Consider the following 15,325-nt stretch of genomic DNA (forward strand, 5'->3'; position numbering starts at 1 on the left):
ATTTGCCTTGCACACAGCAGAACCAGGATGGACCTGGTTTGATCCCTGGCGTCCCATATGGTCCCCAGAGCCAGGAGCAATTTCTGAGCACAGAGCCAGGAGTAACCCCTGAGTGTTACTGGGTGTGCCCCAAAATAACCCAAACAAAACAAAACAAACAAACAAACAAAGATTTAATCCATCAGTTTTCAGAGAGGAAAGTGGAATCTCCTTTAGATATACACATAAACACACACATGCTTGAATTCCATTACCTCCTTTTTGGCTGTTTTGCCATCGAGCTAAGTATGCACATGGAGTTTCTCCTCACATCTATGTTCCTAAAAGTCAAAACAGAAAAGAATGAGAGTGGGAAAGGAGAAAGACTTCACTTGACTTTAGGCTCCATTTTAATGATACATGGTAGCACTTCTATAATCTTTAGCCTTAATTTGGTTCTTTGACTCTGAGTAGGAATTCTCAGGGTATATATTTTGACATATTCATTTTGACAGAAGTTCGGCTTCTGTGACATTATTTTGAATTGCTTGAAAAATAAAAACAAATATTTTTCACTTTTACAAATTGCATCAACCTGCCTTGTATGAACTCTGATAAATGAACAACATATAAAAATCACAAGACTTGATCACCTCAGAGGTGAGTCAACGATCCTCCTGATAAAAGGATTTTTATCAGCTTTTATCGAAGATTCACATGTATCTTGAGTTGTCTTCAACTTTTTTGTGAAAGGAGGCACAGTTATAAATATCTAAATAATTTTTTTTTTTGGTTTTTGGGCCACACCCGGCGGTGCTCAGGGGTTACTCCTGGCTGTCTGCTCAGAAATAGCTCCTGGCAGGCACGGGGGACCCTATGGGACACCGGGATTCGAACCAACCACTTTTGGTCCTGGATTGGCTGCTTGCAAGGCAAACGCTGCTGTGCTATCTCTCCAGGCCCCAATCAATATTCTTAAGGAAAGAGCATTAGGTTAGGTTTCCATTTGAAAATTAGGAGAATGTACATTCTTTTAGTAGATTTCATCATCCTGCTAACTGTATTCAATCAAACAAATATTGTGCCTTTGGGTTGTAGGAAGCGTTTTAAGCTGCACTATACTCCTGAGTTCTAAGGCCCATTTCCCCCCATTGATAGCCCATTTGTTGCTTTCCTCTCACAGGAGGAGAAAATGTAATAGTGCCACATCTGACTTCAGAGAATTAAATAGAACTTATGGACTCAGACAACAGAAATCGAGGCTTATTTCCCTGTTGCTCATGAAATTCTCAGCTAATCCTCTCTGTCATTTGGAATATCTAATATTACCGAATTTATCCATAATGACAACTTGGAGGGACTGGTGACAAGCCCTCAGTGGCCAGCTGAGTTCTAATAAAAGTTTGAAGATGTTCTAGGGATTTTATTTTTGCTAATTATAAAAATAAAGCATTTATTAAACAATTAAGCAGTAGAGAAATGGAAAACTTTCCAAATAAGGGGCCAAAGTGGTGGCACAAGCAGTGGGGTGTTTGCCTTGCATGTGCTAACCTAGGACAGACCGAGGTTCGATCCCCTGGCATCTCATATGGTCCCCCAAGCCAGGAGTGATTTCTGAGTGCATAGCCAGGAGTAACCCCTGAGCGTCACTGGATGTGGCCCAAAAACCAAAAAAATAAAATAAAAAATCTTTCCAAATAAAAGCATGTGGACAAAGTATCGGTCAGAAATGCCTGCTGCAAAGTCTCCTGACTCACAACTCCAGCTTTGAAGAAGCTCTTTTCAAATGCCCTGTTTTCATGTCTTTGTCCCTCTACATCAAAACTAAAATAGAAGGATAATTTTGAGTTATTGTGGAAAATAGAGGATAATTCTGTGCTATTAATATGACCCTTTTTACAGCAGGGTTTGAGAAAACCCAACAAGATGGCAATAGTGTTTCTATTGTTCTTTTCAAATTCTCCCCAATCTGTCATTTTCTTTGCCCAGTAGCAAAAGAAGCCAAGATTTGTCTCATCTTATTGGACTCAGCCAATAACATTGCAAAGAGTACAGTCTTGCGAAACCTTATGCTTTTAAGTTCTTTAAAACCTTTTGAGGTCTTCTTCAAAGTAATAAAAACCCCCACCAAAACTAGTATGATCCAAAATGTTCTGGTTATCAAGTTTTGTGGTTACACTGGGGATTCTTGGCTAAGTAGGATTGGATCATAGCTGGGATGGGGAATATTGGAAAAAGGGGAATAAAAAATGAGGTTTATTTTGTGATATATTCTCACTAGAAAACTACAGCTCAGCTACCTCTAGGCTTTCAACAAGGCAAAGATCTTAAAAAGTTGAAGCTTTGAAATCTAAAAGTTTGTAACCCTGCATCAATATTTATGCTAAGCACCAAACCCTGTAACTCCTTGTTCTGCTCAAAGAAAGAAGACATGAGAGGAAAACACTAATGAATGCCAAGTAAAGTAAACTGTCCAGGGCTGGAGCAATATACAGTGGGGTGGGTGTTTGCCTGACATGCAGCTGACCAGGATTCAATCCCCGGCATCCCAGATAGTCTCCTAAGCCTGCCAGGAGTGAGTTCTGAATGGAGAGCCAGGAGTAACACCTGAACGCTGCTGGGTATGGCCCCAAAACCAAAAAAAAAAAAAAAAAGTAAACTGTCTCTTGAGAAATATCAGAAAATAGATGCAGGGCCAAAGAGATAGTTCAGTGGATAAGACACTTGCCTTACATATTGCAAGTGCTGGTTTGATCCATGGCACCACACATGGTCCCCTGAACACAGTCAGGTGTGAGCATACAAAAACATGAAAGAAAAGAAAGCAGATGATTTTTGTCTTTATTCTGGAAGCTTTTCTAAACTTTTCTGGGCATACAATGACATCCCCCATGTGTTCAGGACCCCCTAAAGTCTCAACATGGTGGGCATCCTGCTTGGCACAAGCCAAGGGGACCATGAGACTCTCACCCACTCCATGTATTAGTCCATTTATGGTAATGCAAGGACAGGGTAATCGTCATCTATGCATTTCACTGACGCGTTCCCAGTATTGTCAGCTCTGACCTTCTCTTGCTTTTGTCTCTTACCAGTGTCCTTGATTTGAATGCATTTGAGCGACAGAATAAAGCTGAAGGCCTGGGGATGGTGACTGAAGAAGGAACACGTGAGTACCTCATGAATGTGAAGGCCACTCTCGTCCTGATTAAAAGTGGAATTAACTATCCCCCCATCAAGCCCGGGCTTCTGTTTTATGATCTGCAAGGACTCGTTCCACTTGAGCCCAACCTTCCCTTCATTATTTTGTAAAACAGGCATCCAAGGCTGGATGTGTTCACAGAGCCATTGTTAAACTGGAGTTTTTCATGGTGACGATGACTTTCTTACTCTGTGTTTCTCTGTCTTTCTCTTATCATCAGTCATTGTTCGTGAGCGTGGTAAGTTTGAGTTTCTGGCCCAAGTTGTCTACGTTGTGTGTGAGTCCTGCAGGAACTTATTTCCTTGCCTCAGTGCCAGCCCCTTTTAGGCTTTGTGGCCGGCTGCATGTCAGGTTAACTCAGTGATCTGATGCTTAATTAAAAGAGCTCCATTTGTAAAGTGTGGGTTATGAATTGTGTACTCTTGTTGTCATTAATTCCATCGTCTTCCTTACAAATGCATCTAAGGTGCAAGATTTCAACTCGGTTGCTTGTTGTGTTCCATAGCCTCCATCTGAGTTTATTCGGGCTTATTAACCTTCATCAAAGTTCCCATTTCCATCCATCCTGACACAGCTTCTTCAGTATCTTTGCCTATTTGCATTGGAAAGTGTTCTACGGAGAAAAGTCCAACAACTTCTCACTGATCTTATGTGTTTTCAAGGTGACAAAGTACTCCAGAATGATGAGTTTACACGCGATCTCTTTAGATTCCTACAATTACTTTGTGAAGGACATAACAGTGGTGAGTGGAACACATCGATTTATCAAGATACAACAAACCAGATGCCACATTGAATACAAACAGTTGCTAATTAAAGACACAATGCATTAAAAAAAAAACATGTTACTGGGCCAGGATATAGCTCAAATGGTAAAACCAGGCATAGCCAGTGCAAGGCCCTTAGTTGGCTCACCAATACTACCTGCCCCAAGTGTGGCCCTGTGGCCTGAGCATTGGATCACACCTAAGCTGTGCATCACCAGGAGTGGGCCCGAGAGCACTGCTCAGTGTGGCCCTATGCAAAATGAATGTATAGTTGTAAGTTAAAAAATAACCCAAAGTAAACTTATCCTTGACTACATGGCTAATGTTACTTGGTTCTACCAGGTTAAACTCTTTCTAAAAGCTTCAGAGGGTAAATCTAAACACTCAATCCTTTATGTATAAAGTTCAGCTTCTGGGATTAGAAGAATAGGAGGACTCTTTGTTCTGAGAATTAATAACTCCTGAGGAACTTCCTAACTCTTGAGACCTGCCAGAACCCCAACTGTGTGTCCTTGTAAAACTTTTCACATAATGTGACTCTTTCGAGTTTAGCCAAGAAGGCAATGGTCAAGCATGACAAAGACAGACTCTGATATAACCCTGGTATTCCCAGACTTTCAGAACTTCCTTCGGACCCAGATGGGCAACACCACCACCGTGAATGTTATCATAAGCACTGTAGACTACCTGCTGCGTTTGCAGGTGAGTGGGGAGTGTGTCCCCCTCCCCAACATTTCCACCCCCATACAGATACTTGCCAATGTTAAAGAGGGTAATAAGGAAGATTTAGGAGGCAGTTCACAATATGGAAGACTTGGTATCTATGCCCACAGATTTATAAGGAGGTTAGGTACCTAAAAATGTAAAGACAAATGGGAAAGGATAATTAACTACCCAAGCAGATATTATAAAATTCTTGCTTAGTTTTCACTATAAACCTGGTCACAGTGCCCTGTAGAATAACAACCTGTGAAAGAATAGATTTTTCTCTAGAAAATAGAAAGGAGAAGTAGGGTAGCAAAGTGATAGTTCAGCATATGTGGTGATTGCTTTCCATGTGGCTAACCTGGGTTCAACTCCTGGCATCCCGTATGATCCCCTGAGCACCACCTAAATGCAGTCAAGAGTAACTCCTAGGCATCACCAGGTATTGCCCCCCAAAAAAAAACCCCAAAAAGGTAGTAGGGATAAGTGAGTTGACATATGTATTACATAGAGAAGGCACTTGATGTAATTATCTAAAGGAGAATCCAAGTTGTTTCAGGAAAAATCTATAAAAACACAAAACAGAATTATTTTCCTTTGGCTGACTCTTTATCTTGGTTCTCTCATTCAACCTGGTACATATGCTTCAGTTTTCTCATCTATAAAACGATTAGTGCCTGTCTTCCTAGGGTAGTAGTTCGAATGGTGTGTTTTTTTTTGGTTTTGTTTCTTTGGTGGGGGAGCATACCCAGTGGTACTCAGAGGTCACTCCAGGCAGGCTCAGGGGACTATGTGGGATGCTAAGGATGGAACCAGGATTGGCCAGTACAAGGCAAATGCCTTACCCACTGTGCTATCATTAGAACTCCAAGGATGGAGAGTTTCGATATATGAAATATGTTCACAACAGTGCTGGCACCATTATGCCCCTCCCGCTCTTACAGTTACTTGGATGATTGTTGTCCTTCATGTGCATTTTCGCTGTGAATAAACAATACTCTGTCGCTTGCTTCTTTTCCACAGAGGCATTTGTGAATTTAAAAGACACTAGGGATCACAGTAGCTCTGAGTTTCTCCACAAAGTCCAAGATTCTTGTTTTAAAGATCAGGGCAGAGATCGATTATCGTGTACTCTTCCTGTGTAGCTGCCATGACTGAAGTCTGAGGATTACTAAACTCTATGTATTTCCTTTTAGGAATCAATCAGTGATTTCTACTGGTATTATTCTGGGAAGGACATCATTGATGAATCTGGACAGCACAATTTTTCCAAAGCTCTGGCAGTCACCAAACAGATTTTCAACTCTCTAACAGAATACATCCAGGTTTGTGCCTCAGGTTGCATTTTTGAAAATACAATGTCTTTATAATGTTCCCACCCTCTAGAGACCCAAGGGATTATGTGGCTATGCCTGTAAACTCGTGCTGACCACACTTCATGTCTCTAAGAGAGAAGCAGCAGTGCTCTATTTTGGGGAAGCTGTGATTAGGGTCCCTGCTGTGACTTTACAGTGTAGTCAAACTCTATTTGTGTCAGTCCAGTCGCATTCTGCTTTCCCTCCTAAACTAAAATCTTTTTGTAAACATCAAAGAAAAAATTCACCTTTGTTTTAAAATTTGTCCTTTCAAATAAATCTCAAGATAACGTAGAGATGATTAAAATAGGAGCAAAATCTGTATTATCTTAAGTCCGAACCTTTAAACAAACAAACAAACAAAACTATACGATTCTGCTGGTTTGTTCAGAACTGACATTCTGGAAAGAACTGGAGAACCACCTTCAAATTGGCAGCCAAATTCATTAGTTAATTCATGAGTTAAGTTCAGGGTGAATGTCTGGTTTTTACCATGTTCTTTGCTGGGTTGCAGAGAACCAGTCATAGTTGAACAACCATAAAGCTAAAACTATTAATTGGTAAGAAATAATTTAGGGAAGAGATTAATCCTTTCACTCAGGATTGTAAGAACACAGAGATAAACCTAGGAACAGGTGACTGATCCATAGTGTCACAGGATGTGGCATAGCTATGAAGATCACTGAATAGATTTGATAAGCATCTGACTGGCTCTTTGCAGAACCAGACTAATCTTCAGAATTTCCATGTAGTACTTAATTCAAGAATAAAAAGCTTCTGTTGGATGAACGAGTTTCTTTCAACAACCATTACTATTCTACAAAGAATGTAGAGGCTTCTGGGGCTCAGACATCAAATATTTTACATTAATATTTAAGCGTGAGTGATTTTTAAACATGTGTACATCTTTGTGCAGAGATGTATGCAGTATTTATCCTGCCCATCTCTTCTCTGGGAATTCTACCAAGACCTTTGCTAAAATTTTATTTAAAGGCCATACCTAGTGGTGCTCAGGAATTATACCTAGCTCTGTACTCAGGAATCAACTTTGGCATGCCCTCCAGGGTACCATATTGGATGTAATAGACTGAATCCAGGTTACTATAAGAATGCCAAGCATCCTACTTGCTATACTATCTCTCTAGACCAGGGGTTTCAAACTCAATTTACCTGGGGGCCGCAGGAGGCAAAGTTGGGGTGAGGCAGGGCCGCATAAGGGATTTCGCGTACCGAATATTCGCAATAAAACATCGCATTAGTAAGAAAAAAATCGCAAAAAATCGCATTAAACATTCGCATACCCCGAACGGAACTGCTCGGGGTATGCGAATGTTTAATGCGATTTTTTTTCTTACTAATGTGATTTTTATTGTGATTACTCGGTAAGCAAATAATCGCGAATACTGCGATATTTGAAGGCCAGATGCGGGCCACAAAACGTTGTATGGAGGGCCGCAAACGGCCCGCGGGCCACAAGTTTGAGACCCCTGCTCTAGACTTTTCCTAGAATTTTAGTATTCTTTTTTGAAATACCTTATTAAAGATTCTCTTAGAGAGTATAGAAATAATCTGTGATAAGAATTGTAGATCAGGCCCGGAGAGATAGCACAGCGGCGTTTGCCTTGCAAGCAGCCAATCCAGGACCAAAGGTGGTTGGTTCAAATCCCAGTGTCCCATATGGTCCACCGTGCCTGCCAGGAGCTATTTCTGAGCAGACAGCCAGGGGTAACCCCTGAGCACCGCTGGGTGTGGCCCAAAAAAAAAAAAAAAAAGAAAGAATTGCAGATCATATTCAGGAGCTGGAATTGTGGCTCAGGTATGCAGCCCAGGCCTTCCATTTGTGAGCTATAGGGTTCAAATCCCAGAACTGAATGGACCCTGGAGCCCTGCCATGTACTACCTCCACAATTAAAAAAATATTGTTCTATAATTATCTTTGGAAACAGGAAAGATTATAAACATGAAAGCAAGATACTAATAGCCATCCCTCTATTGCTGTTCTTCTGATAAGATAAAGATGGTATCAGGGGCTAGAGCAATAGCAAAGCAGGAAGGATGCATGCTTTGAACATAGCCAACCTGAATCTGATCCCTGCCGTTCTATCCAGTCCCTTGAACAGTGTCAAGAGTGATCCCTGAATGCAGAGACAGGAGTAACCTCTGAGCATCACCAGACATGGCCCAAACAGCCCTCCTACCCCATCAAAAAGAGAGATGGTACAAGATGGTACTGAAGTTTAAGTTAGTGAAAAGAACATCTTTAAAATAATTGAAAACTGGGAGCCAGAGAGATAGCACAACAGGAGGGCATTTGCCTTGCATGTGGCCAACACAGGACAGACCCCAGTTCGATTCCCGGCATCCCATATGATCCCCCGAGTCAGCCAGGAGTGATTTCTGAGTGTAAAGCCAAGAGTAACCCCTGAGTGCCACAAGGTGTAACCCAAAAGCCAAAAAAATGGAAAACTAGGAATATTATTCAATTCTTTAAACTCAAATGGGTAGCCATAAGGTCAAAGCAGTTTATGTTTAGTTTTGCCTGAAAACAACACACATGCTAGAGCCTAATTTTCAACTCTGGGAAAGTCGGAGGCCAAAATATGGATAGTAGGGGTAAGAGAACCCTTTTAGTCCTATTTAAACCAAAGCATTAAACTCTAATGTTCTTCAGGAAGAGATATATTCTGAGGCTAAAAGAACCCCTTAGAAAAATCATGAAAATGTGAAATTCTTAGTGGCTTTTCCTAACACTGTACCTTATTATAATGGGAAGAGGTGGTGGGGACATAACATCCTAGGACTATATATAATATACTAACAGGGAAATAATATCCTGAGAAAATATTGAGAAAGAAATATGTGGCCTTGGGAAAAGCTATCTGCTTCTGTAAGCAAGTTTCAGAGCAGCTTGTGAGTTGTGAAGAAAATTAAGGCTCTCCTCCTCTCCCCAGGGCCCGTGCATTGGGAACCAGCAGAGCCTGGCTCACAGCAGGCTGTGGGACGCAGTGGTCGGCTTCCTCCATGTCTTTGCTAACATGCAGATGAAACTCTCTCAGGTACTGTGGCCATTCCCCAACTTGTCCTTGCTGTGAAATGCTTGGTCAGTCCCTGCCCATTCCTAGTGTTCTCATTGTGGACAAGGAGACTTGATTGAGACTGGAGAAGCCAGGTAGATTAGGTCTCATATTCCCAATTGAGGTCCTCAGAGGGAGGTGGGAGTGGGAAGGGTGGAGGACTGAATGTCTCCATGGGGCTCCAGATAGGCTTATGCATGGACGCAGCTTCCTTCCTTGTGTATCTCATCTTGCTATTTCCATAATCACCTTAACACTCGCTTTCTATGGTGCTAATCCTGTTTGCTTCCTTGTCACTGTCCTGTCCACTTCGAGACACTATCTCCCAGCCCTGTCTTGATGCAGCAGATGTTTGCATGTCTCTGTCATCCACAGGTCCCTTCACTCACATCTTTGCTTCCCCTTGCTCCCTGTTTCTGCTTTTCCTTATCACTCCCCATCTCTCTGGCAAGACAAATCATAATCACTCAGAACACTTAACCATAAACAAGTACATGTAGCAGAGACAGTAGTCTGTTTCTTCTCTCCATGGCAACACATGAGGGAGAAGCTCAGGATGCTTCCAACTGACGAGAGTAACATTTGCAGTATTAATTTATATTATAATGTGCATCTGAAATGTTCAAAGCTGTCACATCTGCCTCCTCTCTTCTGGAATGTGCTATTTAACCCTTTCATGTTTCCCCTTTTGACTCTGGCCTATGGGAAGGCTGCTAATTCGGTGGTAGGAGTACACTGCCATGTTAGTCCAACTGTGGCAGCACAGCATAGAGGCTCTGGACATAAAAACCTGGGTCTGCCATCTCCTCACTAGTGACTCATAGGGAGTCACTTCCCCTTTCTGGTTTTTAGTTTCATCATTTATGAAACATTGGAAAGTCCATGTGATAAACCCCAAGGTCTCTTCCAGTTCTGATAGCCTACACTGTTCTAATATGCTGTACATAACTAAAAGGTGAAATTCCCTCTGAACTGTGAAGAGCAAAGCAGAGAATTTTCATTGTGAGAGTCTGTTAAAGAAATATGGCTCGCAGTGCAGTTTCCAATTGCACTTTAGATTGCCCATCTCAAAGGCTACAAGGATTAAACTTTCTTTGAATTAGGTCCAAAACATAATCAAGTCAACTTTGCAGGGTACTGTCCACGGTGCTGAAATAACCAAACAGACTAGTACCAAAACCATCCGGAGGAATAGTCTCATTATATAACGTTTCAAGAGATCAATAGGACCCAGATCACCACCAATTTAGTCAGGTGAACTTAAAGCAATACAGAATGGAGAACCCACTTGGTTTTTATAGCTTTGATCTTGTCGTTGTACTTCAGTAGTATTCCCCCCAGAAGCTCACTAGTCGTGCTCTAGTATAAAAACACACACATACACACAAATTATGAGAGACCTGTTGACTCTCTGGTTGATTTGCTAGTTCAGTAGCAGTGGACAATACCCAATATCTGCCACATCATGCTGATGAAAGGAAACTGGAAAGGAGCTCCCTTGAATGGGTCTGCCATAGTGAGTCTCTGTGGCTCTAAACAGTAGATGATAAAACATCTGCCTTCCCAATGAGAAGGGAGCTCATTCAAGAGCTTGATATAGCCTTCACCTAACCTTTCCAGAGCAGGCTCTTCTTGCTCACTGCCCTGTCCGTTATTGAGGTGTCAGATAGCTCAGGGGTATCTCCTGTTTCTGTTCTAGGATTCCAGTCAGATCGAGCTGCTGAAGGAACTCTTGGATCTCCTTCAGGACATGGTGGTGATGCTTCTGTCCCTCCTGGAAGGTTGGGCTGTTTGGTATAACTAGGCATTCACAATTGTCATTGGTCCGAGTACTAACTGTATTAATCAAATAGATGATCCTTCTGGCAGTTCATTAATGCCCTATGACATTGGTTTGAATGACAAATTTTCAGGAAAAAAAATAAACAACAACAAAAATGAGTGAGGGGCACATGGTCTGATGGACAAAGCCTGAAACCAACTCATTTTCTATCAATAGGAAAGCCAGAATGAACTGGGGAAAACCTCTAAGCTTTGCTCTTCCCTATCCTCTCCTTCTCCCCATTGCTTTTCAATACATCTGGCTGCCAGTGTGTATGCCAGCCATCTAGTTGGGCACCCTCTAGGTCTAAGAAGATAAAAGGGGTATCACTTATCCTTCTATGTCCCTAATAAACTGATAATGAAACCTTCCAGGCCCCAGGCCAGATCAAAGGCACTGGTGTGGCCAATCTCCTCCTTCCCTTTGTTTCTTTCCCCCTTGGCTCCTAGTGGTGTAGTCTTTATGGCTTGTTCCCTTCTGCCCATGTCTAAATCATTGCAGTCAGAAAATAACTGATTTAGTATATACCAGTGTTCTGAAAATAGCTACCTGACCAGATCCACGATGGCTTGGGTTTATTCATTATATTTGTGTTTTTTAACCTGCCTCACAGGGAATGTGGTAAATGGAACAATTGGCAAGCAGATGGTTGACACACTGGTAGAATCATCTACCAATGTAGAAATGATCTTGAAATTCTTTGACATGTTCTTGAAACTTAAAGACTTAACCAGCTCAGATACCTTCAAAGAATATGACCCAGATGGTAAAGGAATTATCTCGAAAAAAGAATTCCAGAAAGCCATGGAAGGGCAAAAACAGTATACCCAGTCAGAGATTGACTTTCTCCTCTCATGTGCAGAAGCAGATGAGAATGATATGTTTAATTACATTGATTTTGTAGACCAGTTCCATGAGCCAGCCAAAGACATAGGTTTCAATGTGGCAGTACTATTGACAAATCTCTCTGAACATATGCCTAATGATTCTCGCCTCAAGTGTTTGTTGGACCCAGCAGAAAGTGTGCTCAATTACTTTGAACCATACCTCGGACGCATTGAAATCATGGGCGGGGCCAAGAAAATTGAGCGTGTTTACTTTGAGATCAGTGAATCCAGCCGAACTCAGTGGGAGAAACCCCAAGTGAAGGAATCTAAGAGACAGTTCATTTTTGACGTTGTCAATGAAGGTGGAGAACAAGAAAAAATGGAACTGTTTGTGAACTTTTGTGAGGACACCATCTTTGAGATGCAGTTGGCATCACAGATCTCGGAATCGGACTCAGCTGAGAGGCCAGAAGAGGAAGAGGAAGAAGAGGAAGATCCTTCGTATACACTAGAAACGGAGGGTGGAGAGGAGGGGGACACATCTTTGGAATCTGTCTCTGCATTTGCCATGGCCTGTGCCTCGATGAAGAAAAATGTGGCCAACTTTCTGAAAAGAGCAACCCTGAACAATCTCAAGAAACAGTACAGAAAGGTGAAAAAAATGACTGTCAAGGAGCTGGTGAAGGTGTTCTTTTCTTTCTTCTGGATGTTGTTTGTGGGTCTGTTCCAATTATCTTTCACTATACTGGGAGGAATATTCCAGGTCCTCTGGAGCACAGTGTTTGGAGGGGGCCTGGTAGAAGGGGCAAAGAACATTAGGGTGACCAAGATCCTGGGCGACATGCCTGACCCAACCCAATTTGGTATCCATGATGATGCTACAGAGGCTGAGAGGGCCGAAGTGACTGAGCCAGGTATCACAGCTGAACTGGTACACTTTGTAAAAGGTGAGAAGAATGATGCAGACATTATGTCAGATCTCTTTGGATTACACCCAAAGAAAGAAGGTGGCCCAAAACATGGACCTGAAGTGGGTTTAGGTGACCTCTCTGAGATTATTGGCAAGGATGAGCCTCCTACACTAGAGAGTACTGTACGGAAAAAAAGGAAAGCACAGGTAAGCATGATCTGTTTCCATATTATTCATATTTTAGAGAAGCAAAGCCACAACATCTTATTATAATACTGATGACAATTCCCTAGGAGCCAACATTGTAGTAGACACCAAGTCATAGAATTCTGAGTGCTCTATTCTGAATTTCCCATGCTGCCATGTCTCAGAGAGCTTGAGATTAAGATGTTTGTCTCAGTATCAATTTCCAAGAATTTTTCCCATTTACACTGAATAGTTGAAATATTATGAATAATATTACTGACACACCTTCATTAGGAGGTTAGTTATAGACTTGGGTTTACTCATTAAACTGGAAGTGTGGAAATCAAGACTAACAAAGAAGGAGACCTTTTTTAGTGAGATAGTACTTCTACACTGTTCTAAAATTGCCTCATGTTCTTATTTATATGATATCCACTATATCCTCATGATTCTTGTCATGCTTGGGTCATTTGTATCCTTAGAATGCACCCACTGTCCAATTTGGGCTTTGAATCACTGAGCAGATTAAGTGGATAGAAGGCAGAATTCGGAGCCTCTGAGCCATGGGACATTATGGGTAGTCCCCTCAGCTATGGTTTCTTTGACACAGACTCCTTCTAGTAAATGAGTAGAGATGTGAAAAGGCCACATTAATATATATAGAAGAATTTTTATAAGGTTTATTGAATAATTAAAAATGCATTATCCCTATAATTTCCTGGAAAAGATAGATGTTGGATAAGTCAATACAAGAATGGCCAATTCTTATAAGGAGAATTTCAGGCGCTATGGAAAAATATAGAAAAGAACACTCACCTGATTGGAGTTAGAGAAAGAAATGACAGAATCATAGTCATTCTTGCAATATTAATTTTAACCGATTTATATAGCTCTAAGCCCTAAAATAGACTTTTCTATATTATAGAAACTCACTATTGGCTTGCTGCTAAATGTCAGGTTATATTCTTAGGATATAGAAAATGTTAGTAAACAATATTTTGTTTTAATAGTAGTGCTTAACTTCTAGAAGAAGACAATGACTTTTTATGATACATACTAAAATAAACTAAAAAAAGATCATTAGAATCAAATTCTCAAGGATATACAACAGGTAATATACCTAAGCAGAAAATAGATAGGGCTAGTGCAAAGGTCCTGAGTAGGAGTTTTTTTTTTAATATCCCTAGAAAGGAAGAGATATCTAGATGTTTCAACATAGTAAACAAGACAAAGTATCATAATCTGAGGATAGAGCTCATCAATTATTCTGTAGAAAGATGAAGAGTCATGTTCTCTAGGAGATTGGTTGAGGTTTGATTCCCACCGAGCTCCCAGGCAGGAAAAGCAGTTCCCATTTCCCTGTCCGATTAGGTCAGGGGGAACAGTTCCAGTTGTAGAGATCCGCAGGAAATAATTCACACAGTAAAGAGGTACAAGAATGAGTTCAGGGAACCCAGTGCTCAAGCAAGGAACTCAAACCACAAAAGCTTTCTGCTCCTAAGATGGAGTGCAGCTCAGTGGAAGAAGACCAAAGAAGGAGCCCCAGCCTTCCTCAGACCCTTGCTTTTATTGACAAGAATCAGGTACCACCCTAGGGTGGGAGCAGACTACCAAGTAAGGGATAATAAACTATCACCAGGTCATACCTTAGGGTGGAGTACAATTATTGATTAGGGTAAGATCAGTAACCCAACAGTTCATCAATGAAAAGAACTGGGGCGGTGGTCCCAGAACTGAAGACAAGTGAGGAATTCTATCTAATAGAAGGTTCTGTATTGAATCTGGTGTAATGTGTATCCTGTCTCCACTGTTGTGGGTCTCTGAGAATGTTCTCAAGTTAATGCTCTCCTAGGGTTAACTAAAATGGGGCAACTAAGTTTTCAAGTTTGAAACCTGTCTTGGCATCTCTTCAGAGTAAGTGGTAGATCGCTTATGTTTTACAACCCTGAGAAAAATAGACGCACAAAAAAGGAAGTCGGTGGGAATTGTGACAGAGATGCTGAAAATTGCAAACAATGGGGTTCTTCTCTACACTCTACTCTCATTTATATTGGAGGGGAACCTCGCTGATTGTCATTTTTGTCTAGGCAGCAGAAATGAAGGCAGCACGTGATGCCGAAGGAAGAGTCAATTCTGAGAAGGCAGAGTAAGTTCTGGTTAGCCTCCACTTGCTTGACAAATATAGTAGATAGTTCTAGATAATTTTATAAAATTTATCTGGTTTGAACTCTGGCATCCCATATGGACCCCTGAACCCCAAGCCTGCCAGACATGACTTCTGAGCACAGAGCCAAGAGTAACCCCTGAGCATCACCGGGTGTGGCCCCAAAACCAAAATAAACAAACAAACCAACAGTAGCTTAAATTTTTTCCATCATTATCAAACACACATTCTTAGCAACCTCATATAATGTTGATGAGGATGACCAATAATTATCCTTCATATACTAGTCTCCAGACTGAGCTCTTTAACACAATATTCCTCATGTAATTTACATATT

At 41.3% G+C, this 15,325-nt stretch overlaps 1 protein-coding gene across 1 annotated transcript in view; it reads left to right on the top strand.

The window, feature by feature from the left end:
* The window catches only part of RYR3 (ryanodine receptor 3), a 473,873-nt gene that overhangs the window by 429,633 nt on the left and 28,915 nt on the right, over positions 1-15,325 (top strand). Inside the window, exons 82-90 of the mRNA XM_049790221.1 lie at positions 3,072-3,145; positions 3,399-3,416; positions 3,841-3,921; positions 4,559-4,647; positions 5,847-5,975; positions 8,957-9,061; positions 10,779-10,860; positions 11,515-12,845; positions 14,912-14,970. Coding sequence (XP_049646178.1) covers positions 3,072-3,145; positions 3,399-3,416; positions 3,841-3,921; positions 4,559-4,647; positions 5,847-5,975; positions 8,957-9,061; positions 10,779-10,860; positions 11,515-12,845; positions 14,912-14,970 — 1,968 coding nt within the window. The remainder of the gene's footprint in view (positions 1-3,071; positions 3,146-3,398; positions 3,417-3,840; positions 3,922-4,558; positions 4,648-5,846; positions 5,976-8,956; positions 9,062-10,778; positions 10,861-11,514; positions 12,846-14,911; positions 14,971-15,325) is intronic.

Source organism: Suncus etruscus, chromosome 16 (assembly GCF_024139225.1).
Source record: "Suncus etruscus isolate mSunEtr1 chromosome 16, mSunEtr1.pri.cur, whole genome shotgun sequence".
Classification (NCBI taxonomy): domain Eukaryota; kingdom Metazoa; phylum Chordata; class Mammalia; order Eulipotyphla; family Soricidae; genus Suncus; species Suncus etruscus.